This window comes from Chelon labrosus (assembly GCF_963514085.1).
Source record: "Chelon labrosus genome assembly, chromosome: 2".
NCBI classification, from domain to species: domain Eukaryota; kingdom Metazoa; phylum Chordata; class Actinopteri; order Mugiliformes; family Mugilidae; genus Chelon; species Chelon labrosus.
Genome location: NC_140338.1, coordinates 29,536,707 through 29,563,463, shown reverse-complemented (window position 1 = coordinate 29,563,463; position 26,757 = coordinate 29,536,707). Strand labels below are relative to the sequence as shown.

The window sequence follows — 26,757 nt, the reverse complement described above, 5'->3', positions numbered from 1 at the left end:
TCTTTTTTTCTGAGGTCCCCATAAATCTCCTTTCTCCTTGCCATCATACACTTTCACAAACGTGTTGTGAAGATCCGACTGTGACAAATCCCTGATTTTTTTTTAAAACAAAAATGGGCACTGAACAACATCCAGGTCTCATTACATTAATTGGAAACACTTCTGAACAGAAGGACTCTAATTTGGCCTTAGAATTAGCTTGTAATCCTAGAGGTGCACGCTTACCTGCCATAAAAACAAACTGTCCATTTTTCAAAGTGACTTTCAATGCCAAACCTATCCTCTTCTAACCATTTCATCCTTCAGTTACCTCACACGTCACTCTCTTTTTCTCATGTCATGTTTTTTTCCACTTTCCCTTTGCTCCCTCTCTCATCCTTTCGTCTATATTGTTACCATTCAGTACCCCCTTTTTTTTAGATCATGCATGGACTCCATCTTCTATTATGCCAATGGATTCCCTGCTGACCTTCTTACCCTCTCCTAAACTCGGGCCTTCATTTATCACTTCATTACCTTTACTTTCTAACACTAATTATGTTCTGTTTTATCTAAGTTGTATCACTCACCTCATTTCTCTGGCATTTAGCTGATGTAGCGTAAAAAGTGCCTTATCAAACCAGTGAAATAGAGGACCGAAGGGTAAAGTATTGGTGATGTTTAATAATTATTCACAATAAAAGTGAGGTGTCTTTCCCAAAAAGCAGTCTTCTTTAATGTCAGGAGTTAAAGAAGGAGTTGTAAAAATACAACGGTTAAACAGTTGAACGTCGGCTAAAACTGGTTTCTGATTAGTGTGCGGAGCGAGAACTCGCGAAGCCTTGCATAAAATTCAATTGTTCCATTACACGCAGTCTAATTATAAATCTACATCTTTTGCAAATCCCCCTCTGAGAAACAAATGATGTACATAACAATCACGTTCAGCTGTGATCTCATTTTCAGCTAGAGTGAGATCTTTCTGGCTTGGCTGGCTGAGGAGCGCAGCGAAAGTAAGCAGTCTGATTCCATATATTCTCAGCCTCATCCCACCAGCAAAGTTCAGACAGCACGTCTTCCTCATTTTATGCTGCGGCTCGAAGATCAAATCAATGGTTATAATGAGGCAATTAAAAACACATAGAGCTGCGTATTAACAAACTGGAATACACTTACGGGGCCTTCAAGGACTCAATAAAGGCATGGATTTACTGGCATTGTTGTCATTTATCCTTTTGATTGCACTTTAATTGCACAAAGGCTAATTGTCTGCATCCAGTTTGGGCTGCAATACGACAAATATGGTTTCTGTCTCTTGCTCATATATGAAGGCATGTATTGCCCCAAGGAATGGATTAAATGGACCGTATGAAGTCATCCGTCTGCACCAGTGAGCTATGTGCTTTATACTGTTTGCTGGTGGTTGGTCACAATTATAAAGTGACAAAGATGTAGTACTTTAAGCATGAGAGCCCTCCTCTTGTCTCCGGTGCTGCGGGGACATTCAATAATGGATATCAAGAATCTGAGATGTTTCTTTTTTTTTTTTTTTTCATTATAATAAGGTCGATATGTTTGTGTTCTTTAATAAAGCAACTTAATGATCTAACCATTTTCAGCTCTTTTAACAAGCGTCCATGATTGTTGATGCTCTAATGAGTTATACAGCCATGAACAATAACCATTTTTTAAGTAATACACTCCTTAGTGGCAAGAGTCAAATGAGGATACTGTTGCCATCACTGTGTTCATGAGCTTCAGTAATTGTAAGGATGGTGGAAAATCCCTTTTTATCATTTGCCATAGAGCAACAATATACCATCTGTATTTCTTGCTATATAAGGTTACCTCTTCACAAAATGAGGATTTTATTTTTTACCAGTTTAATCATACATGTGCACCCATCTCACGAAAAGGTATGTGTTCTGGGTTGCTCTGGTCAAAAAGCATAAAGATTATATTATATTGTGGTTATATGTGCTTCATTATCTAAACAGAAGTTTACATCTAACCACGGAGCAAACTGTCAACAGCTATTTATGAGGGAATATTTGCTGTATATTATCAACCACCATTTTCTTGGTTGCAAAAATATGAGTAATAGAAAGTTCACCATGGATGAAAAATCTGCTGCAGGGCCGGAACAATGACTCACCATTTCTTTCTGTAAACATTTATAGCTGTGCATTTTAAATTAAAAAAAAAAAATGACCAAGCTCCCCTTTAGACTTGTATTCAGTTTTGAGCACAACTTCATCACCTTAGGCTCTGTTGACATAATACATTTACATTTTAGGCAGTTTTTTTCAATAACTGCAAATACCTGAATATGTCAACATTTATAAATCTTTGTCAGTGCACGCTGAAGGTAATAAAATCATGCAGAAAAACATTTATGTTTTTTAGTAAGTCAGTAATATATGCTCTGCAGAATCCATTTACTGTGAGCAACATGCTGCCAAAGAGCAGGTACTCCTGGTTGGCACGTCTTTACTGCAAATGTAAAAGGTCAGTTAATAGAATGTCTCGCTAAATCTTATTTAAATGTAAGATTATTATCTCCTGCAGCTTGTATTTGCCATGTCTCCAAGATATTAATTTATAATTATGTTCACAGAGGCATTTATGTCACTAAAAAGCCATACAGATTTGATATATATTCTAGAGTGAACGCCATGGAGTTCCTCAACTTTTTCACACTACATTTCTGTGTATTTTAATATTTATTTGTGTATGTCTGGTTAGTAAGTCTTGTAATACAGTGAGACGATTGAGTCTGGAGCTGTCCTAGAGGTTTGAGAGTCATGATGCACAGACTGCCACGCTGTCCACTAAGTAACATGTCATATGTCTGTGAAGGTTCTCAGTCATCCAGGTCATGGTATATCCAACAAAGGTTCAAAAAAGGCAACTGGACTTGTAGAGTTTTAGAGAAGACATTTCACCACTCATCCGAGTATCTTCTTCAGTTCTAGGGGACTGGTGGGAAGTCTGAGGTTTAAATAGGAACTCCTCCTGAAAAAACTTGTTTGTTATGCTAATAACCAGAAACTGGTGCAGCTAATTTCCATTAACGACTGGGTACTTACCTGTTGTTGAGGGGGGACTGTTTTGTCCCTGTCCTCTTCCCTATGAATGGCGACTCTTGTCCGTCAGAGGCTCCAGTGTCAAGGTGTGAATGAGACTGAAACTTCTTGGGGACAGACGTTAAAACTGTATTGTAAATAGATGGCAGATTAAATCTCAGTCCACCTCCTCTGTTTAGTGAAGGTTTTTCCAGTCTGACATAGATGGCTTCCTTTACTCCTCTTTCAAACCATCGGTCTTCTCTGGCTAAGATTTGGACGTTGTTATCTTCAAAGGAGTGTCCTTTGTCCTTCAGGTGTAGGTGGACCACCAGTTTCTGGTTATTAGCATAATGTCGTGGATTTTTCTATTTACTTTGAATAAAAAGATCTCAAGTCAAAGGTCTTGTCTTTGTGAGTTTTATTGCATCAAACAAAGGTATACCGTTCGCGAAGGGGGGGAGAATCATACACAGAACAACACAGACTGTGAATGCTCCGAGGACTCTCTCCGGGGCAGTTTTGGTCTTACAAGATATTTTATACTTCAAACTAGGCGTTGTCACTTTGCATATGGTACAGCTACTTCACATTCATTGGTTCTTGTCCTTCGTATGACATTATAATTTCTGTTAGTTTGCCCAACAACAGTGTGACCTTGAGAAGGTTCTCGTGTATCAACTGTTATCTGCAGATGTTCGTGTGTGAGCGAGAGAAAGAACAGTTCACAGAAACTTCCGAGCGCATCCCTAGACCTTTCTCATTAGTGGCAGTCAGTAACAGTTACATGCATAACAGTCAACACTAAAAATCAAAAATTTCCACTACAATTCCCTCCTTTTGATTATATGTAATCAACACAATATATGCATATAAAATAAAATGTCAAGCCATCAGAATCAAAGACCATCACGCAACACAAGAACCCAATGAGATCAAATGTGAAACAAGTAATAAACAATCAAACAAATAAATGCATCAACATTGATTAAGATGGTGTTGTAAAAGAAAACACAATTAAACACAGAATCACGTTATTATTATTTGACTCACGTGAAATAATATCATGATGTAATATTCACACCCCTCTTATATAGCATGTCAGCTTATCTAACATGTGATCCATGAATCCCACCTTCCCGTCAACAAGGACCGCTGGAGGCAAACCCTCAATGGGATAAAGAACCCCTGAAACACCTAAGTGTTAGAAGGGCTCACGATGGAAATCACAGCCACATGAACCTACTTACAGGAAGCCAAAAACCCCCCCTTTCTTGACGAGAGGAGGCAAAAAGACCCCTGCGCTAACTATTCTAACCATGGAGTCAGACCTACGGGAAAAACCTCAATGTCGTGGAGGAAAACCCAAAGTCTAGTCTCATCCAGATGATGTCATAAGGCTGTGTAATCACTTGGTACAACACATGAATCAATAACAGTAATACACGCAGATTACATAACAATTTAATGTGATGATTATTGGCAATCAGTGTCAGACTAAATGTATGAAGGTAAATATGAAATCTTCAAAGTGGAATTACAGTAAACAAAACAAAGCAATCATAATAATGTAATAGTAGTAACTGTTGACAGGAGGAATGATCTTTAACCCATGTGCTCAGCGCACAGTAGAAGGCCACCACCATGGAGAGGTTACTAGCACATACGATGCATGGTGGTATGGAATTCATCTCCTTGATCTTCAACTTCTCCAAACGTGTTAGCCATCCAAGAAGAGAACGGGTTATCTATGCCGGAGTTTGCAGCCAGCTCCTCACTTAAAAAGGTGAGACCCGCAAGGGCTCGGGTCACGGAACCATCTGGGGCTTGAACACATTGGATGACGACGAAGCCGGAGGCGTCCGTCCTGGACACAGATCGCTTAGAGACATCTAGTGGTGTGTCGGCTGGATGGGTCGTCATAGATGGGATGGAGGTGGGTGCAGAATCTTTCAGTTGCAGCCACAGCCATGGGGTGATTATGACGACAGCCAAGATCAGGAGAATGCAGGTCGTTCCTCGCAGACCGCAGAGCCCAGGATGTCTGAAGGGATGCCAGGGGCATGGTCTTTCCATGTTGTTCTGCCTCTCAGTCAATGGCAGGAAGAGGATGCTCCGTCTCTAGTGGGAGGTGTCCACGCTCGTTGTCGGCTCAGGGACCCGTTTGCAGTGGGTGGCGTGTATCCAAGTGGCCCTCTCAGCAACTTTCACGGCCGTGTGGGTGGTGAGGAGGATCTGGTACGCTCCCAGCCAACGCTGATGCTTCCACGTCTTACGTCTGAAGTTCTTAACGACCACGTAGTCCCCAGGTTTGAATGGATGCAGCGGGGTCTCAGCAGAGGGTGGTAGGGTTGCCTTTACCTGTTCTCTGATCTTAGACAGACATTTTGTTAGAGAAATACAGTAAGTTATCAGATTTTCTTCGCAGAGAGTGGTTTCCATTGGGGGTCCCGGAGGTCCCACCCCAACGTTCGGAGTTCCTGCAAACAAAATCTCAAAAGGGGACAGGTTACATCGCGTGCGCACTCGCATTCTCATGTACATAAGCACAATAGGCAGACATTTGGGCCAGCTGAGGTTGGTGTCTTGACAACACTTGACTAATTTTTGTTTCAATATGCCATTTTGCCTCTCTACAGCACCTCCCGATTGTGGATGGTAGGAACAATGTGCTTTGAGGTCAAATTTAAGCTGTGCGGACAGCTGCTGTATGGCTTCATTAACAAAGTGGGAGCCATTGTCTGAAGACAGTTTCTCAGGGATTCCCCATCTGGGAATGATTTCTGTCAACAGCGCATTCGTCACCACCACGGCGGTTGCATGTTTGGCTGGAAACGCTTCAACCCATTTTGAGAACATATCCACCATGACCAGACAGTATTTCTTACCTTCGCTTGGGGTGAGTTCAATAAAATCCATCATAACATGTTGAAATGGTCTGTCTGGTGCAGGATGTGCTGCTTGATGTGTCAGAGGTTTTGGTCTGCCTGGGTTATTTTGGGCACAAATCAAAAATCATCCGCAAATGTTGAAAAACCTTTTGTGAACCAATGTTTTTGCACTATAGCACACATCCCTCCTTTTGACGAATGGTCAAGACCATGAGACAACTTAGCATAGGGCAAAAACAGTTTTCTAGGCAAACACGGTTTGCGATCAGGGCCCCTCCATACGCCTTCCGAAAACACACAGCCATGCTGGGCCCAAGGCGCACTTACAGACAGCCACACTGGAGGGCAACAGGATAGCTTCCAACAGTGCCACTACTTTGTCATGGTGGAGAACAGGTTTACCATCAGATTTGAGGAATTTGCGATGTTTCCAAAGGGCGCCAAAGTCATGCACAACCCCGAAGGCGTAACGGGAATCAGTGTAGATATTAACGGATTTCCCACTGGCTAGTTTGCACGCCTCAGTCAGGGCCACAAGTTCTGCTGCCTGTGCAGAGTAATGAGAAGGCAGAGGAGATGAACAGATCACAGAAACATCATCAACAACAGAAAAGCCAGCGTGGGCCGTTCCTCTCTTGGGATCTCTGAAAGCAGAACCATCAACATAAAAGATTAGATCAGGGTTAGTCAGAGGGGTATCCTTTAAGTCTGGTCTTGGAGTACAGGTGTGCTGGAGTTCTGCAAAACAAGAGTGAGGTTCGCCATCATCTGGCAGAGGCATGAGAGTAGCAGGATTAAGGACAGAACATTTCTTAACCTGGACATTTGGAAGCCCTAAGAGTGTGGTGTGATATCTGAGCCACCGTGCTGGCGTGAGGTGTGAGGTTTTCTGTTCTTGCAAAATATGTGCCACAGAATGAGATACAAAGAGGTTAAGATGATTATAATCCACAAAATCACGTGAGGCCAACACTGCGGACTCACAGGCCGCTACGGCACGCAAACACGATGGGAGACCTCTGGCCACTGGATCTAAGAGACGGGAGAAGTAACCCACTGGTTTGAGCTGACCGCCGTGTTCCTGTAAGAGAACAGAGGTCATACAACCTCATCCACAAACTGAGTGAATGGTTTTTCAGGGTCAGGTATCCCCAACGTAGGAGTGGACTGCAGGGCCAGTTTGAGGTCTTCAAACGCTGCGTCTGCCTCTGGGGTCCACGTGACAAGGCTATGGGCAGTCAGGTCCCTTTGATAGGCAATATCCCTCAGCGGACGTTCTTTCTCCGAAAAATTGGGAATAAAATGCCGACAGTAGGAACACATGCCTAGAAATGAGAGAACCTGTTTTTTAGTTTTCGGTTTCGGAGTGTTAACCACCGCCTCAACACGTGAGGGAGAGAGGGATTTGCCGTCAGTGGTAAGAATATGACCCAAAAACGTGACCTGCTGTTGCACAAACTGCAGTTTTGACAATGAAGCTTTGTGAACTTCTGCCGCTAGATGGCGTAAGAGGAGGATGGTGTCTGTCTCACACTGTTCCTTCGTAGGGGCTGCGATGAGAAGGTCATCAACATATTGCAGCAAGACCGATCCTGGGGAGAGTGTGAGAGAAGAGAGACTTCGAGATAAAGCTTGACAGAAAAGGGTGGGGCTGCAAGTGAGCCCCTGGCAAAGTCTGGTCCAGGTATATCTCTTTCCTCCGAATTGGAACGCGAACCAAAACTGGGAGTTTTCATGCACTGGAACTGAAAAGAAAGCATTTGAGAGATCAACCACAGAAAACCACTGAGACGTGGAGGGCACTTGACTCAAGATAGTGTAAGGGTTGGGAACATTCGGAGTCGGTGCGATAATAGCAGCATTTACGGCTTGTAGATCTTGAACAAAACGCCACTCAGTGGGCTGGCCTGCTGGGCGGAACTTCTTTACTGGAAAAATGGGAGTTTGTACAGGGGAGTCTTCGCATGGTATTATAATACCTGCTTTAAGAAGAGATTCAAAAACAGGAGTGATGCCATCTATTGCTTCTTTGCGCAAAGGGTACTGGCGCTGTTGAGGCCTGTACGCAGATTTGGGAGTGATTTGAACCGGTTCACAATTTCATATAAGGCCTACGTCATATTTGTGCGCTGCCCATAATGTACTTGGGACTTGTGCGAAGAGCGGAGAGATCTCTGTCGGTTTCGCTGCATGTGTGTGTGCAGCAGATAAAAATGCGGAAGTGGACACTCGTCTGCGCAGATCATCAACTAAGTGAGCAGTGCGCAGACAGTGAGCTCTCATAGTGAGAGGGTGTCTGTGAGCTTGAAGAGAGAAAGAGAAAAAAGCTCCTGTATGTATGGGGGAGAGAACCCAGTCGTTTGCTTCTTTACACAGTCTTACAAATAAACCTAAATCACGCCACTGTTCAGATGGAGCTTTAGAAAGTGAAATGTGTGGATAAGAGTTATAAACATCATAGAGTTTCTTCTGAGCAGATGTGAGTGCCACTGCTGCAGCACAGAGTGTGCCATCAGTGTAGATATCAGTGATTGTCAGTTGATCATTCGGATCTTTAAAGAATTTCTTTTCATACTCAGAATCTGGGCCTCCTTTGCTTACAAAAGAGGTACAATGTAAGTTTTCTGGTTTCATGCACTCTGCAGAGGAACTTCACTAAACTTCACACCAGTGAAAGACAAAGATTCATCTGTTTCTAATTTGGGACGAGTCACCTGCACTCCAGAGGGGGTGCAAATCAACACAATACCAAATGCGCACATCAGGTCTCGGCCCAGAAGATTCACCGGACACATGTCAGACATCAAAAAGGAGTGTTTAGTTTTACAGGTGTCCCCTTCAAAAACCCAGGAGCAAGTAACTGGCTTGCTATAATTTTCTTTCGTACGAGAACCACAAGCACTCATAGAGAAAGTATAGGGATCACTGGTAGGCAGGGACATTTCAGAGGTTCTTAACACAGAGTGTGTTGCCCCAGAATCAACTAAAAATTCTAAGTCCTTGCCTTGGATACTGCATGTTATTATGGGCATTTCTTTATAACCTGAAGAAGACAGACATGCATATGTTCCCTGCTCTGGGGGCTTCTCTAAATCCCTTATCTTATCCTGTACTAAGCCAAGCATTGTATCAGTGCAAAGCAGCTCTTCATTGCAAGAAGCAGGTGTGGGTGTTGTTGTGTGTGCGGTTACATTACCAACTCCTCTCTGTGGTAGTCAGTCCGAGGCAAAGGAGGTCCGTCCGAGCTGAGGGTCCCATCCGCCTCTGCGATTTCCTCTGTCCTCCCCCCATGGCACCTCTGGACAGTCTCTGGCCCAATGCCCATCTTTGCCGCATGCGAAGCATTTGTTGGGTTCATACGAACTGTACCTGCGGCCATATCCTCGTCTCCATCCTCTGCTTAGTCTGTTGAATGGGCGCTCATCCAGGTGAGCCAAAGCGAGCTGAGCATTCAGAGTGGCTGCATTCCTTTGCTTGGAGGCCTTATCTCTCCTTTTTTTTTTTTTTTCTTTCTGCTCCCCGTGCTTGCCGTGTTTGAGGAGCTCTGAGAGTCTGTTATCAGCCCACCCGCCGACCAGGGTGGAGCGCACTTGTGTGAAGATGGGCTTTCGGAGACCTTCCTCGAAAGCTGCTGATGTTGTCCAGGGTACGGTGGAGGTTGTTGTCCGTCAGATAGGCGACCAGGCAGGGCGGGAAATATAGTCGTAAATATAGTTGTAATTTTTGCCTCGGACCCCACCGGACAGAGAGGGAAAAAAAGAAGTGGGAGTGTGGTGTATCAGTACAAGCATTTTTTTTTTTTTTTTTTTTTTTTTTTTTTTTCAGTTGTCTCTGTCTTCCTCTCCTTTTCCTAATCTACCTTTGGTAACATTTTCCCTGTCTGTTTTCTATCTCTACATTCCACTTCAGTCATCCACTGTTTAAGACATCTCACATTTTCCTCTATACATTCTAACGACTTCCTCTCGATCTTTCTTTTTGACCTAATATCTTCCTCTTTCTTTTTAAAACAAATTTGCAACTGTTGCAGTTGTTTCATACTAAAACTGCCTTTGAGAATTATAATAAAAAAATTAACAACCTGATTTAATTTAAAGTCTTATAATATCAGTCATCTATAGAATGAGGCTGCATGTTCAGCAGAAACTCAAATATTACATAAAAATCAACATCTAAACCGTCTTTTCCCAGATCAAGGCATTCATTCCTTTATCCAATATTGAGCACAATTTAAACTTGTTTCCCCATATTTCTTTCTCATGACATCAAAAATTGGACCCCGGAGTTCGGTTGGTTGGTTCTTACTCCCATTAGACCCCATGGTGTCTATTCCTTTAAGATTATCAGGCGTCCCCAATCAATCTGTGTAAACTTCTACCTTTACACTGGTTTTTCCAGGTGGATACCCCGGATTGTAAGAGTTACCCAAGCTCTTCACCGGACCTGGCGAGTCCCTGACTCCTTTTACTTACTTACTTATTCTCTTATTCTTTTGGGTGGCTCCAGGTTGATACCCCGGACTTAAAGAGTTCCCTGAACTCCTCTCCGGACCTGGCGAGTTCCCTGAACTCCTTTTAAGTAAGTTTGGAACGTAAGAACAGAACAAACCGGACTCTCAAACCAAATTTAATTGTTTTGTATTTCTTTTACCCTTTGTAATAAAATATATGTCTTTGAATTTGCAACAAAACACACAACAGCCTTTGACTGAATTTTAAGAGATCAAAATGTCTTTACTGTTTATTTTGGAGGTTTGTTGGTTCGTTGGATTCCGAGGTGACAGCCGCGGTCCACGCAGTCGGCCCTCTCGACCTTTAAGCTGTCAGGGTTGAGGCAGGATCGTCAGTTTGTCTGAGTCCTGGATGATCAGTCGCCGTCTGCCGTGGATCCGGCGATCAGCCTGGAATCCCACTTCTGACACCAAAGTCTGTCGTGGATTTTTCTATTTACTTTGAATAAAAAGATCTCAAGTCAAAGGTCTTGTCTTTGTGAGTTTTATTGCATCAAACAAAGGTATACCGTTCACGAAGGGGGGGAGAATCATACACAGAACAACACAGACTGTGAATGCTCCGAGGACTCTCTCCGGGGCAGTTTTGGTCTTACAAGATATTTTATACTTCAAACTAGGCGTTGTCACTTTGCATATGGTACAGCTACTTCACATTCATTGGTTCTTGTCCTTCGTATGACATTATAATTTCTGTTAGTTTGCCCAACAACAGTGTGACCTTGAGAAGGTTCTCGTGTATCAACTGTTATCTGCAGATGTTCGTGTGTGAGCGAGAGAAAGAACAGTTCACAGAAACTTCCGAGCGCATCCCTAGACCTTTCTCATTAGTGGCAGTCAGTAACAGTTACATGCATAACAGTCAACACTAAAAATCAAAAATTTCCACTACAATAACAAGCAAGTTTTTTCAGGAGGAGTTCCTATTTAAACCTCAGACTTCCCACCAGTCCCCTAGAACTGAAGAAGCAACTCGGATGAGTGGTGAAACGTCTTCTCTAAAACTCTACAAGTCCAGTTGCCTTTTTTGAACCTTTGTTGGATATAACATGTCATATCAGAGCTGTGTGGAACTCAAAATGTTGAAGCTTCTATTCATTTATCAGTTATATTTGTATTTTGCTTTTATCTTTTGTTGGCAATATTGAAAGGAAAAATATATAATACATTGATAAGTATATGGAGATATGTTTTATCAGGTTTGTTAGGAGTGTTTTGCAGATGTAGATGTCAATGCAACATTGACATATCATCAGCATTTAAACTGATACGGTGAACCTCTAGCTGCAGACGCTGTAATTCATTAGGAGTCACTTGTCCTGCCCCCTGAGGGATCCAATATTCACTCTTGCAGCTCTGCTTTTGGTCTCTACCATCTCCTGAGGAAATAACTAGCTCTGTTTACAAAAAGAGTTGGCACTTCAGCAATGATACAAAACTCAAAACCTTCTGTGGAGTGCTCGACCAAACAGAAGTGTGTTCCGTAAACGTTCGGCACATCTCAAATTTCAAAAATCAAAACACAATTCTCACATTTCTATTTCTTTATTTGGCTCCCATCACAAAACACACGTTTGTGTTTTCGTCACAGAACTCTTACATGCCTCTGAGGAAGGTTACCATTTATTTATTTATTTATTTATTTATTTTTTGAAATAGCTGCTAAACATTTTTGGAAACAGCAGCCCACCACTGTGAAACTGGAGCTATGACAACAATGAGAGTGAAGCTGAAGCCTAGACAGCTAAACAATGAGCTCTCTATAAAGCTGTCAGAGAGCTGCGCGTTTGATAGCTGCAGGTACATGACCCCTGTCAGGCTGTCAAAATGCTTTCATTATTTCACTTGATACATTATCATAAACATATTGATTACACATATATTAAATCTGTGTCATTGTTTCTAAGTAAGAATCCCATCATACAAGCCACATTCTTAGGCTTGACTGCCCTAGTTGCTGTTACAGTCGGGAAGCCTGACAGTAATGCAACAATTTCTCTTTCTGCAATAGTGGTGTTTCATATTGGTGTACAAAGAACTACGCACACTGAGCTAATGCCAAATTTATCAGTTTGACACAGGCTGCAGACCTTTACCAGGCCAAAGTACAGTATATGGATATGTGCTTTTAAACTCCGTAGCAAAGGTTTCTTAAGCGCATTATTCATGGACTTGAACCCAAGATGGCATCATTTCAAAGTGAGCCCTGCAGAAACCTGAGCTACATGGAATAAGTGTAAGCAGTTAAGCAGCATGAAGATCATCCCTGAGTCTACTGTATGTGCGCCTGTAGTCTCCTATGTGCTTTATAAACTTTTTTTTTTTCTAAACCATGGCTTTTCTTGTTTAATTAGTTTCCAGTTTAATGTTTTATTCTCCATGTTGTAAATGTACAGATATGTAGCTCCGAAAGTTCTTTTTTCATGTCTCTGCTTCCTTCATTGCAAATTGATAATATCAGTGTTTGATGTGCCACATCTGTGTTTTAAGGTCATGAATAATAATTCTTAGATCATATTTAATTTATGTATACATACAGAATGGCCGATAGTAGTCTGCATGCAGAAAGAGTATTCACTGTGGTGTGGATACTGTGCAACAATATTATCTAGATACAGCAACAATACAACCAAGACAAGTGGAAAGAATCATCAGAAATATTAACATTAATATTCAAAAATATATTAAAGCATTCATATTCATGGGTTTGCCAGCTTTCAGTCACCAGCTTTAGTATGATTCAGTGAAGATGGACAATTTGGATTAATTTAATTTAAAATAGCCCCCAAAAAACAAATTCTCTGCTGATTTAATATTTTATGAATACAAATAAACTAAAATCTGTTGAAATTCTGAGCAATTTACCATACCATGATACAAAGGGCCTACTAGGATGCCTGTTGACATATTTAAGCAGTTACTTTAATTACTAGAATGCTACTACTGAAAATATTATTCCTTTTCTTCACGCCAGTAAACAGATCAGATTTTAACTAGCAGTATAATTAAAATCAACCAGCATCCAAGAAAAATAGGACTCACAGTTTCAACCAGCTGTAGAAAAGTAGGCAAAGTGACGGGATTTGCAATGCCACATGCGTTAATGTGCACAACTCCTGTTCTGGGAACTCTCATATGGATGCTGCTGCTGTATGGCTCCCCTTAACATTTAGCTAACATCTTCAGTACGTTCATTACTGAACTGCTGCAGATTGTTCTTAAAATTAAAGCGGTACTTTATAGAAATTTAAACTTGTGATATATGCGTTGTGAGATGTTGGAGAGGTCTGTATGAATGCTGAATACTGACCCTCTGCAGAAACTGACCCTTCTTTATTGCTCATCCTTGCAAAACGCTGCATCTGAAGACGTGCTAACTCTTTTATGCTCTCTAATGATCGGGGGCCAACGTTTGCTCTAAAATGTTTAAAATGCTTGATGTTTAGACTTTGTCCCGTAGGCAGAAAAAAGCCAGTTTATTTTGTTCATGAACAGGGGGCTTTGAGGATTCCTCTTATTTGACATGAGATTTGTTCGGGCAGCGTGAGAATAACTTGGCAACACAGGTTTACTGGATAAGCTTTTCTGTTCTCACTGCAAGTATGCCCCACAGCTAGTAATATCACCAGTGAAGTTAAGGCTGACAGTAGCTGTCTGGTTGTGTTTGCGGCTTTAAATTCCATATGAATATGTATTGCTGTGTGGCACAACCTATGCATGTCTTTTCATCAGCACTTCTTCACTACTTCATCTTCCCTCCACCCCACGGTCCTGGCACCAGAGATTGTGTTGATTAATGTAGATAACAAATGGCACTCATTTATCTCTCCCTTTGCCTCTTTTTCTCCTCCCTTACGATATTAATAGCTGTAATCAACTCTAAATAAATAATTTGTGTCCCTCAGTGCATGAATCTCATCCTCCCACCTGTGGCAGATTCAAAACCTGAATTAAAAAGTGCTTTCCTGTGCAGTTTCTCCTGTTCTCCCTGGCATTTCCCTCTCCTCCTTTTCATTACCCTTTTCTCATTCATCACTGTCGGTTTGTTTTAAGGTGTCTGAAAAAACACCTTGAAGAGATTAAGGGCGCGTTGCAGTGTGGCTTAGGACCGTCTCTCTCTTTTGACTTCAAATGATGTGGTGACCCTTTTGTTTCCTCCTGTTGCATCATGGTCACGTTGCACGGAGTTTACTTTCCAATGGCCAAAAAAATACAGTTGCTTTCTTCTCCCTTCTTAAATCCCTCTTTTATTGTCTCTCTCCTCAAACAGTGTCGTGTATCTCTTCTCAAAGTTACAGCGGCTGACTTTCAACTCCAGTTTGATTAATCCGCACCAAGCTCACTCCTAACATGACACAACAAGCCATGTTTCTGAAATACAGAGTGAGTGCGCAATCCTACCACCACATACACCACCAGAACCATAACAGACAACACCAGAGTCCAACATAACAACAATGCAGCCTGAATTTACACATTTCTAGAGTTGACATAACCAAAAAATATAGGCTTCGTTAAGGTAGGATCCTCACATGTGTAGTCCCATGAATGATCGCAGCATAAGCATTTTACAAAAGTCACCATGAGTGATTTAACCAAATTTAATTTAAGGCTATCTTCCTTTGTTTCATTTAAGGGACTAAAATATGGACATATTCCAACATTCTGAAGCGTCATTAAGAGAAAGAAATGATGTGATACTCTAGTCAGCTGGATAGCTGTAGCATTCAGTCAGACAGGACTTAAGTGACAAAAAGTGCCAGCAAAGACACTTTGAGGGAACTGCAGCATGGCTCATCAAGTGATCGCTGGTGTATAAAATGAGTCCCAGAGAGAAAATACCAGCATTTATAAAAGATCGACCTGCAACAAGTACTTACAAGGCTGTTGCTGTGTGTTTACAGCATTCTGTGTGTTTTGACCAATCCACTGAGACCTATTGTATTTCATACTGCTCGGCTTAAAGAGAGGGCCTTGGTTGTGTAGTGGCTAAGATGCATTCTCTATAACTACAGTGTCCTCTCTTGTAGGCCGGTTTTAATCCTGGTGTGTTGCCTGGCTCTTAGCAAGACATTTGAGTTAACAACAATTGAATAACCTTGTTTGTTGATTCAAATCCCTCTCTCAGAGGGCCTTTCTTTTCCTCTTCTGCATTAAACCGTAAAAGACAATGTTTGTGGATTGACGTACACAGAAAGAAATGAAAAGTCACCACTTGGCTCGTGGGATTTAAGTTATTTAATGTTATGTTCTATTATGCTATGTTTTTACTGCTTGTGATGACTGTTCCAACTCCAGCTGATCCCTTGTTTCTGTGGTCAGAGCCATGAAGGCTCACTCGCTAACTTGGAGCTAAACGCTACCAATAATTCACTCCGTGGGATTTATTACTTCCCGCATGGAGATGGAGAAACGTTTCTCTCGACGTTTGATTAAATATTGTTAAACATGTGCCATGTGTTGCTTTATGCAGTTTTCGCAAATCTTCCCTGTGGAACGTTTCCCCTTGCAGAACTCACAAAAGGGCCCAATGGGCTTTTGAATATTCATTAAATGTGACATTCCAGACAGGAGTGGAACTGACAAGCATATCAGCCTGACTCGCTCAACAGAATGCTCATCTTAATCCACTGATAAGCCGTGCCATGTTTGAACATTTGAACAACTCACCAGGAAGTTTAGGGAGTAAGATTCTGGGAAAATATATATATATATATATATATATATATATATATATATATTTACGTGGCATTTACGTGTGTGCTTTGTGAAGATGTAAGACAAGGACAAATATGTGTTTTCTCCACTATTGACACTATCCATTAACGTTGCAGCCATTCATTTTGGTCTATTGCATTATAAATTGCAAGATGGATACAGTTGTTTGCTGTCCATCCCTGAATGTGTGTATAACTATAATAATGTTTTAACTTGCTCTGGTCCGTTGCTCTTGTTTGTTACTTATATATGCACATGCATTTGGTAGTTAGCATACATGAATAAATCAAAAAAAAAAAAAAAAACATGCTTGTGGTCACATCACTGAGAACAGAAGTTAATTTGGCAAGCGTGTTTGAATGTGTTTGTGCACGCTGATGATCACTGGAGCGTAGCTGATGAGGGCTTAACTTCACTTGTGGCTTGTGTTAAATTGACACAAATTCCTAAAAAACACTCTTAGTGTTGTTTCCTTTTAGGAAAACAATGTCAGAGTCTGATTTGATGGATTTGGTGCCAGTAAGCCTAATGACTTTGAACACTATCCATATCTGTGTGTCAAAGAGAGGTTTCAAAAGCATGTCATGATGAGCATGTCTTTGGATGGTGGGAGGAAGCTGGAGTACCCGGAGAGAACCCACGCACACAGGGAGAACATGCAAACTCTACACAGAGTTCTCGAACCCAGAACCTTGCTGTGAGGCATGACAGTAATGAACTAATCTGTAACAATACTGATCCCAGTGACAAACACTATTTCTCACTATAATAGCGAAACAGCAGGGAACCACAATAATCTCTTAATAGTCTGTCTTTCAAACTAAATTTAAATGCTAAACTCATTTATGTATTATCTGTCTGAATGACTTAAAAGACTGATTTAATGCTGTCGCAGCCTGTGATTATTCACCCGAAGGTATATGTTTAATCGTACAGTCACAATGTGATTGTATTTTAACTAATAGATTCATATACATCTTTATCGTAATACCAACTAGCAGTAAACACCCTTCAGAGTATATCAGAGCACACATTTAGCATCACATATATGATGTTGGTTGGAGTGTCTCCCAAACTTTTTGGGAGGGATACTTGTAAAGTGATAAGGTTGCCGTTGCCTTGCACCTTATGTTACATGACAAACCCATTTGGATCAGTTATTATGTATTATGTAGATTTTGCTGATGGCCCTGCTGAAGGGGGCTGGAGTCTCTCTAACCTTTTAGTTTAAGCCATGTATCTCCTGAATGGCTGCTGCCTGGAGATCCAAGGCTGCACTCCAATTTGACAAAAAAAAAAAAAAGGGGGGGGGGGGGGGAGTGATTTAGCCAATGGCCAGATCCAGCCAAGCAGTACAAGAGGTCAGAGAAATCTTAAAAACATCCATAAAATCCACATTTGAACTGTATAAGGACACTAAAGTATGAGTTATATAACCTCGCATTTTACTTAAAAGCCTTAATGCTACATTTAGCATATTGCCAGAATTTTGACCTAAGGACAGCCAAAGGAGTGATTCAAGTGAGACGAAATATGGTCAACTTTCTGTCCATAGCCAAAGGACAAAACCAGTCTAATTTTAGACGTCTTTCTTTGCTGCAGCGTGCATTCACATATTATGCAAATTTGCGTGGCTCGGGATGTATGCGAAATTGATCTGTAAAACCTGAAGCACATGTAGAGAACAAATATTTACATGACTGTCACATAGTGTTTAACCCTCTCCTTTGATCTCTCATCTCCAGGAATGGGAGAGAGGGATAGTGGGGGAAAGAAGGCTGAGGGTGGAGGGTGGCATAATGACAAAGTGCATCGAGGCTGACTTTAATTAAAAATTCATCGTGACCTGTTTGGGAAAATCAACCATGCATGCAGTGTTTACTTGGCTTAGTCACACTCTTCTTTGTACCTATCCCCCAATCCTTTTACGGTGTCTTCTTGCGTCATATCCCTTCATTGCTAGAAGCCCTAATTTAAAGCCTTGAATTAAAAATCCAGGAGAGCAAACCCATATAACTTTATTATGGCCTCAATGCTTTAATGTGCTGTAGTAAAAAAGTTACACAGGCACCACTTTAATGTGCTCTATTCATTAATTACAGAATACCAATTGGGGAACTCAGAGTTTTACTATAATTTAATAAATAATGTCTTTTTTTTTTACCTAGTACCTCATATGCATGAAGAAAGAATAATAATTTGAAAGTCACAAAGAAACAAACCTGGACATAACCATGCGACTATCAAGGTCAGGCTAGTTTAATTGTGTTTCCAGTAGGTAACACTGGGTTGGAAATGACAATCAAAAGCATTTTTTTTAGGCCCATCCAAAATGACATCGGTGTGCCCCTGAACTCGTTGTTCCCTGAGAGCTATTACAACCCATTTTTTGGAGTCACGTTTTTGGCCAAATGAATTACAATATTTACTGTCTATTTCTATTTTTTGGTTTCCCCCATGAATGTAATGGATGTAAATATCTTGCTTTTTGACCCTTAAAGGAACAGTATGTAAGATTCTGGCCAAAACTGGCCAAAACTGGTACTGCAATCACTTTCAAAATACTGTAGAACGGTGTATCCCCTCCAACCTCCCCCCTGACTCGAGGTTGCCAGGTTACCGAGGTAACGTTAGGCTACTCAATACGTCTCAATTACGTTTCACATTGCCATAATCGACGTGCTAATGTTGTTTTCCTCGGCGTTTCAGCATAATGACAGAGAAACGGGCTCATAATGCATTGCCAATGTTAGCAATGACGACTCGCGTTTTTTTTTCCCAAACAATTCCTTAACTTTTCAATTCGATGACCTCCTCTGTATGCACTAACGTAACGTTACTTTGCACGAACATGCATAACTTTGTTCGACTGTCGTGAATATTTGAAATGTCCATTTACATTATGTACAAGTAAGTTAGCCAGGAGAAAATTGGCAACGTTGGCGTCTGTCTTCAAATTCTTCTCCGTTTTCAGCCGTCTCCATCTTTCAAAGGCATCTCCTACACAAATCCTTGTTTTATTTCGGACTTTGTCACGACGTAGTTCGGATTCGTAACGAGGTGTTAGGTTTCGTAACGTTATACATGTTTTATCCGACACGTTCGTAGCTGGTAACTAGAGCAGAGCTGGCAACCCGGATGACGAAACTCTACTGACTTCGTGATTAGTAGATAGCTGGAGGGTGGCGCCTCAGGCCAAAACACAACATGACAACATCAACATCAGTTGAGGGCTGCTACTTTCACTTTTAAATGACAATATCCTGGCCGGACCACTGTTGTCAGTGATATAAGTATTTGAAATGAACATGATTTCTTCATGTCTAGTGACATATCAGGGCCATTTTATGATTAATTGAAATACATTTCTTACATACGGTTCCTTTAATGAAACCTCTAATTTAGCTAACTTTGATCTGAAAAAAAGATGTCTCATGCATCTTTTTGAACAGTCGGGTCCAATTTAGTCAGACTGAGAGGGTTGGTGTAAACCTATGTCATACATTCAGTTGGAAAATATCAGCACCCAATAACCTTGTAAGCAATTGATCCAGTTGTTTCTCTCTTTTTAGAATAAATACATTCTTTCCGTGCATGTTTGCCCTATGAGTAAACATTAGGTAACCCCATGTTTGTCATGAAGAAGTAAGCTGGAATTCTTGTGGGCAGAACCATGGGTCAAATACATAGACTGTATATAAATATGAACAATGTACCCACGTCCCCACTTAGACTTAAACAGACTTTATTCATCCACAAGGGAAATTGCTTGGTCACAGTAGCTCAGTTGCACATAAAACACTCTTGAGAACCACAAGTAAAAAGAAAACAGGTGAAGATAGTAAAATCTTCACCTAAAAAAGAATTAAAAATATATATAAAAATAAATAAAATATAAGTAAAAATCTAGTAAAATAAAATGTATACTCAAAAAAATTTACAGAATTTTCATATGAACAAATGTACAAGAAATAGAGACAGGAGTAAATATATATTATATGCATAGGAAGGATTAATAAGGTGCAACAGTGTGCATAAACATGGATAACATAGAGTTATCTGTTACAGAAAGGTGAGTGATTGTACAGCTGGATAGAGTAAAGTATAAAGAAGTCCTGAAGCGTTCACTGTGGGAGTGGAGCTGGATCAGTCTTCTGGAGAATGAGCTCCGCTGTCCCTCTATTGTCCGATGAAGTGGGTGTTACAGACTGTTCATGATGGAGAGCAGTTTGTCCACTGTCCTCCTGTCCCTCACTGAAACAAACGTCTCCACCTCTCTGCCAATCACATGTCCAGCCTTTCGGATCAGTTAGTCTGTCCTTTTTGCTGGTACTGCTCCCCCAACAAACCACAACACAGTACCACAGTACAGGGCACTCACCACAACAGTTTGGTAGAAAGTCTCCAGAAACTTGCAGCATACATAAAAAGACCTAAGCTTCCTCAGGAAGTAGAGTCTGCTCAGGCCCTTCTTTTACACGGCATCACTGTTGTCCCTCCATCTGTGCAATATGGTCCGAGTGTGGAGCCGCACCGAGCTGTGTTACCGATGACGTGTCCACACTTCTGCCAGACTTACTGGTGTTGATTAATACCGTGCTCTGCTCTACCTCCACCAGTAACAAAGAATCATTGAATTATACAATGTACTTATTTATTATTTTTTTTCCAATTCTTACAGTCATACGGGACCACATCATGGAGTGGTTGGCATGGCAACTGTTACTGTATAGCATCAAATAACTAAACTAAACTGGGCACTTGAGTATGCATCAGCATTATATTAACTACCTAAAATGACAGAAACCATCTTTGAAAAATCATCTTTTTAATTTGGCCCAAGTCCTATCCACTAACATGAAAGAGGTGGAGTTTATGACTGCAGCCAATCACCAGGGGAGCTCTACTTGCTTTGGCTTCACTTTTGAGGAGCAGTTCCTCTTTTTCATTGTCATTGGTCAAACATGGTTCAGTCATTGAATAAATCCTGTTATGTCAAATGAGATAAATACAGCATCTTCTTCTTGTGTTATGTTTCAGATTGACATTCCAAAGTGATGAGAAGCACTTTGTGAATGTCAAAAATACCTGGTGCTGAGCAGGTATAAATTACTGGTTGAAGTCTTGAGGCATGTAAATGCATATATCTTATGTTCATGTGTTGATCCACGTGAACATAGCGAGTGATGAGATGCTGAGACTGAACTAAAATAAAGCCATAACAACAATCTAATAAAAGCTCCGCAAAGTAAATACGTTGTGCTTTCATCGTAGACGAAACCATTTCAGGACATAACCGACACTATATAATACCGCTTGATGCTTTGGGCTTTCGGAGTCTTTCACATGCCTCACCTTTATGAACCTTTATTAGGAAAGAATGGAAACCACAACCATATGTAAAACAGAGTTCCATAATAATACATATTTCACTTTATTTTAAAGTCAAAGAAGTCTTTGTAGAAAGTATAGCACTGTGATAAAAACTGATGGAACAGATACTGGACTTATTCTTGTTTCAGATCAAAGCAGATTGTAGACTTGTTCCATAAACTTCTTATAACAGAACCAAAGGCAAAAAACACCACTTTATCCACACTGTCATGCTGAATTATGAGTTCAAATAAATATTACAGAAAATCCTTTTAATGGCCTGAAATTCAGCGGCTCCCTGAACTATCATTTCGGAAAAAGGTTTTGTGTCAGCCATGACAACCAAAAAGATAACCTGTGACAGTGGTTGTATATGAGTAGACAAAAGTGAATAGAGCATGTGTTCGTTATCCCAAATTAAATGTAGTGTTTGCATTTGAACCCAAGGTTGCGCACCATGGCTAAAACATCACAAAATGCCAGTGATAGCCACAGGGCGCACACAGCAGACCATGCCCATGTCAGATGCTTGAGATTCTAAAATGAAAGTTCAAATCTGACGCACGACCTGACTCACCCGCATTTTTCCGTTCTCTAGCAGCTATCTTCATCAGCGAGGTATTCTTAAAGCGTTATTATTGCCGAAGCATCCTGCTGGGGTGGCACTCGCGACAGCAGAGCAGATCCTGTCAGGAAGTGATTATTAAGTTGGCGCATCAATTAATATGTCTGCCTAACGAGGAGTCCTGTTGTTACTGGTGACGGCAGAACGACTTCAGTGTTATCAGTGGGGAAGACATTTGCAGGAGCAAATTAATTGTCCAAAAGCATTTCATTTACGCTAGATTAGCATTAGCTACCTGCGGATTACTAACAAGGGGAAATAAAAAGATTAGATGGGTATCACTGGGCAAATGGCTCATCATGTTGTTGTAAAATAAATGTTTATCTGATCGATGCATTTTTCTGAGGCCTTGGGCTACAAGTCTAAAAAAATCAAGTTTTCTTTTCTTTTTTTGTTTCTTGAAAAATTACTATTTGAAATATTTGGTATCATATTTTCATATTGCCGAGGTTAATAATAAAAACAGACCCCAGAGGGTTAATGCAAAGTGTCTGGATTTCATTAGGAGTGATGCTGAGATAATCCCTTCTTTTTTCACGCTTTGCTCTTTCCGCTACTGTCAGTGTTAACAGGCATTAAGAACAAGCATATGAAAAGTGACTACAGCTTTAATAAACCTTTCTTCCATTCTGCAGTTTGGGGGATTACTGACTGACACGTCGATTACCCCTAAACTCAAAAAAAAAAAAAAAAAAGTGAAAACATCTACTGCTGTTTTTCACAGCTGATTTGCATGTGGTGAAACTGCTCAGTCGAGATATTTCCACTTACTATCACACTGTGAGTTCTCTAAGCAATCTTTTAAAGTAACTTTTGCTCACGTTGAGCGTATTCAGCTTCAAATGACCTAGTGTTTATGCCCAGTTTTTATACAATTTAGCATTAAAGCCATAGTCACCATTGTTATGTAGTCACTCATCACAGTTCCCCATGGAGGGAGGAGGACTGGGTTAGGATACCGTAGCTAAAGACCAGATAGTCTTTCATAGCTTCATAATAAGTTCTATAGGGAAAACTATCTTCATGCTTACTCAGTCTGTTTACAGTCTCTCTCCATCTATCTTTCTTTTCCAGCTCCAAGCTCAGTCAGCCGACTGAGGGCATTCACTCTTTCACTTAAACCAATCATATTTCGCCACAATCTCTGCAAGCCCATATCTCACTGCTGTCAGAGCCGTACCTCTCTCTGCTGCTGTCAGCTGTCTTTTCACTTGGGCTCAGTCTATCGGTCCTTCAGCTGCTCGGCACAAGTCCTGCACCGCATCTCATCCATCACTTCTTCAGCCATCGCTCTTCATCCCTTCATCCCCACCCCTCTCTACACACCAGTGGGAGTTTCCATGTACAGCTCATGGGACTGCTCCCTTGAACATGAGAACTCCCATACTCGCATAGTTCTTCAAGTGTCCCATCTGTGGAGAGTCTGTTAGTTCCTCCCGAATTAACTTTAGTTGCAACATCTGAAACTGTTTGACTTGTATTGTCACTGCTCTTCTGCACGTGTTTGAAGTATTCTTGGCATGCATGCACTTTTATTCCATTTTCCTTGAACTAAGTTTTGCCAAGTTCTCTCAATCACCAAAGCTGTCCAGCTCCTGCAGTTTCAAAGCCTTTCATACATCCCCGCTGAAGAGACGCGTGCTGTAGAGAAATTTCTCAGAATAAAACACAAATCTTTAGAATTATGCTGACCTGCACCCACGGAGGAAATCTGCACTACAAGCTGTATTATAAGACACGAGCTAAAGAGGACTACACTAGCTAGATGCCTGAGACAGCACCTGGCACAGCACATTTCCAATTTAAACCAGCTTTACTGTATCTTCATCTCCCCTCCTCAAACCTAAACATTCTTTTTCTTTCTCTGATTCCTCTCGCACTTACTCCCCACACCTCCAACCCCATCTACTAAGCATTTGCCTATATTTGTAAAACACACACACAGGCTACACCTTGCTTGAGGGCCCCGCTTTTGACAACGCGAATCTCAATTGCTTTTTCACACCGTCAGAGGAGGAGTGAGCGGCTTAAGGAGATAGAGTTAGACAGGATAAAGACAGCAAGAGAGAGATGAGAGAAAGAGCTTAATCCCAGATTGATAGCTGCTAATAAAGTTTGATTATGACTGACAAGGCACTCCGGGTTTCTAATTGACACTTGTAACAGCCTGCGAGCGCAAGCAGTGGAGGAAGGGGGAAGAGAGGCTTCTCTTTCGAGGTTCAGCAGGGATGGAGTGTCAATTCATCACGGTCCAAATCACAGAATGAGAGGAACGAGGATGAGCAAAATGCAGACTGCAGTCCTGGCTACTGTGGTTAATTTGTCAGCATTGTCAGTAGATGTATCATCTTTCAAAACGCACTGCTGAGCCTCTCTTAAAAGCCAACTTACTTTCCAACTTTTTTCTGTCACAGCAAATATGAAATGTGCTTTTGATAACTCCCTTAAGGATGGCAGTGACAATGAACATATCTCTATACAACCGTTGTGATTTTTCTATTACTTCTGCATCTGATTTCCTTCTGGCTGCAATGCTTTTATTGTCATTGCATGTCCGATCATGCTGGCTCCCCTTAGAAAAGACTACAAACATGAATCTAAATTACCCCCACCCTCCTGCCCCGAACCCATATGTAGATTCCACATACTCTGACACTCAGATACCTCAATATTATTTAAACCTTTTCTTAATTTCCACAAGCCATCAGTTTTATCCCGTTGAGAGCTTTTTAACAACAAAATGTAACTTTATTTGTGTTTTTCAAAAGGGCACATTTATGTAATGGAGAAACTGTGTCAGTTCTTACATATTGTAAATTTGCTTTGTCACACCCTACATTTCTCTTCAAAGGATATTTGTGTCCTTGAGGCAAAGCTCAAAAAAAGGAAGCATAATTGAAGGCGCACGTTAAATTCTTATGTTAAACAAGGTGAACTCCAAACATAGGAGGGAGGGGGCTTCTATTTAGTGTTGTTGTTTTCAGTCGTATTTTCACACGTATGCATTTCACAAACTACCTTTGTTTAAATTGCTAAAATGTAATCTTTGGATTAATAATCTGCAACATGATTTAAAATCAGTTTATTTGGTAGAAAACTTTAACAAAAACACTATCCAAACTAAGTGGGGCATTATACCACAAATGGAATTAAACATCATACCAGCGTGCATTGTGTGGGTTGTTAGACTACGCTCTTGCAAACAGCTTCCAATATCTCCAGTGATATTGCCCTTTTGTCACAGCACCGTCGAAACTTACAGACTCCATGGAGATGCTGTGGTTCAGCGTTCAGTCCCTGTGTGGTAATTCAAGCAAAGCCTCCATGCACTAACGATTCTTTACACAGCTTTGGATAAAAGCATCAGGGCCAGCAAAGGTCGAGCAGATTGCATCTGTTATGCGCTGTGAATGTTCATTTGGTATAAATTTTAAACCGTCACACCCCCCTTTTCTATGTCTCCTTCTGTCTCAGGTTCAGAAATGGTGGAGGCTCAGTGTCAGAGGTTTGAGGTGAGGAGTGCCGATGGAGAGAGAGTTCTGTTCTCCGCAGATGAAGAAGAGATCAGCATTGGCACGGAGAAACTCAGAGTCACAGGTACGGACACAAACAGCATTTTCTCTTCTTTTTTTAGACTATTGATTTTTGTAATCTCCATATCATCAAAAACATGTATGAATGAATGAATGTTCCCCTAACCTGACATAGTGACAATTATGGGAGTATTGAGAGATCACCATTGCAACAGTAACTGTAACAAAACTAAATGCATGTTATACAATGCATGAAAAGTATAGATCATTGTAACAGGTAACAGGTTTAACAAACTTTTTTTTTTGCATTCATAAGAAAAAAAAAATTCTCATTTATTTTATTAAGGGCCAGATACAGTTGTGGGCAAACCGTTACTTCAGACAAACTTGGATATGTGATAAAACACGCATACAGTGCCATAAGATGTTGAACAGAGTGCTCTCGATGTGTGGAGTCAAACAAGATGCGGGTCAGCAAGCAGAGCACTTTTTTCCTGAATCAAGAAAGAGGCCCGGGCAAGTGAGATACAGTAAGACAGAAAGAAGGGAAGAAGCAAATCCACTTTAAGTGAACATGTTTGTCTCTTTCTCCTCTCATTAAAAGAAATGACAAAGAGTAGCTGAGAGGGCTTAGCTGTTGTGTGTGTGCTTCCCTGCCTGTGCGTTCATTTTTCGGGAATAAACTAAATAGGCATTTGCCCGAACCTATAAATTAAACTTTCAAGGTGAACTGCACAAAACCAAACACATACACAAGCACACACACTCCCTGGCTTGAGCAATTTGGGAGATTTGTCCATTAGAGGCACTATGAAGGAATGAGGGCGGCGGGTGGGGTGAAGAGGTGGAGGTCTAAAGGTGGTTGTCGCTGTCATTTATAGTTTGATAGAGGTGAGAGCAGAGAGCGTGAATAGCGGAAAGAATGCAAATATGAACACATCCATAGAGCTGCATGCCCGGAGGTCTCCCGGTGTCATCCGATGGTCCTGTTTATATTTTAGATTTGTAGACTAATATATATTGTTTTTATTTGAGATGAATAACAGCACACATTGCTGCCCTC

At 41.0% G+C, this 26,757-nt stretch overlaps 2 protein-coding genes across 2 annotated transcripts in view; one reads left to right on the top strand and one right to left on the bottom strand.

Annotated features, from left to right (window-relative positions):
* The window catches only part of LOC311496769 (zeta-sarcoglycan-like), a gene marked incomplete at its 5' end in the record, with an annotated part of 338,082 nt that overhangs the window by 262,925 nt on the left and 48,400 nt on the right, over nucleotides 1-26,757 (top strand). The window lies entirely within an intron of this gene.
* Nucleotides 3,405-9,644, bottom strand: LOC311496755 (uncharacterized protein). The gene is made up of 2 exons (XM_084556719.1): nucleotides 6,338-9,644; nucleotides 3,405-6,031 (listed from the first exon to the last, which is right to left on the bottom strand). The coding sequence occupies exons 1-2, from the start codon at nucleotides 7,035-7,037 to the stop codon at nucleotides 5,166-5,168; spliced, it is 1,566 nt and encodes a 521-aa protein (XP_084412845.1). The 5' UTR covers nucleotides 7,038-9,644; the 3' UTR covers nucleotides 3,405-5,165.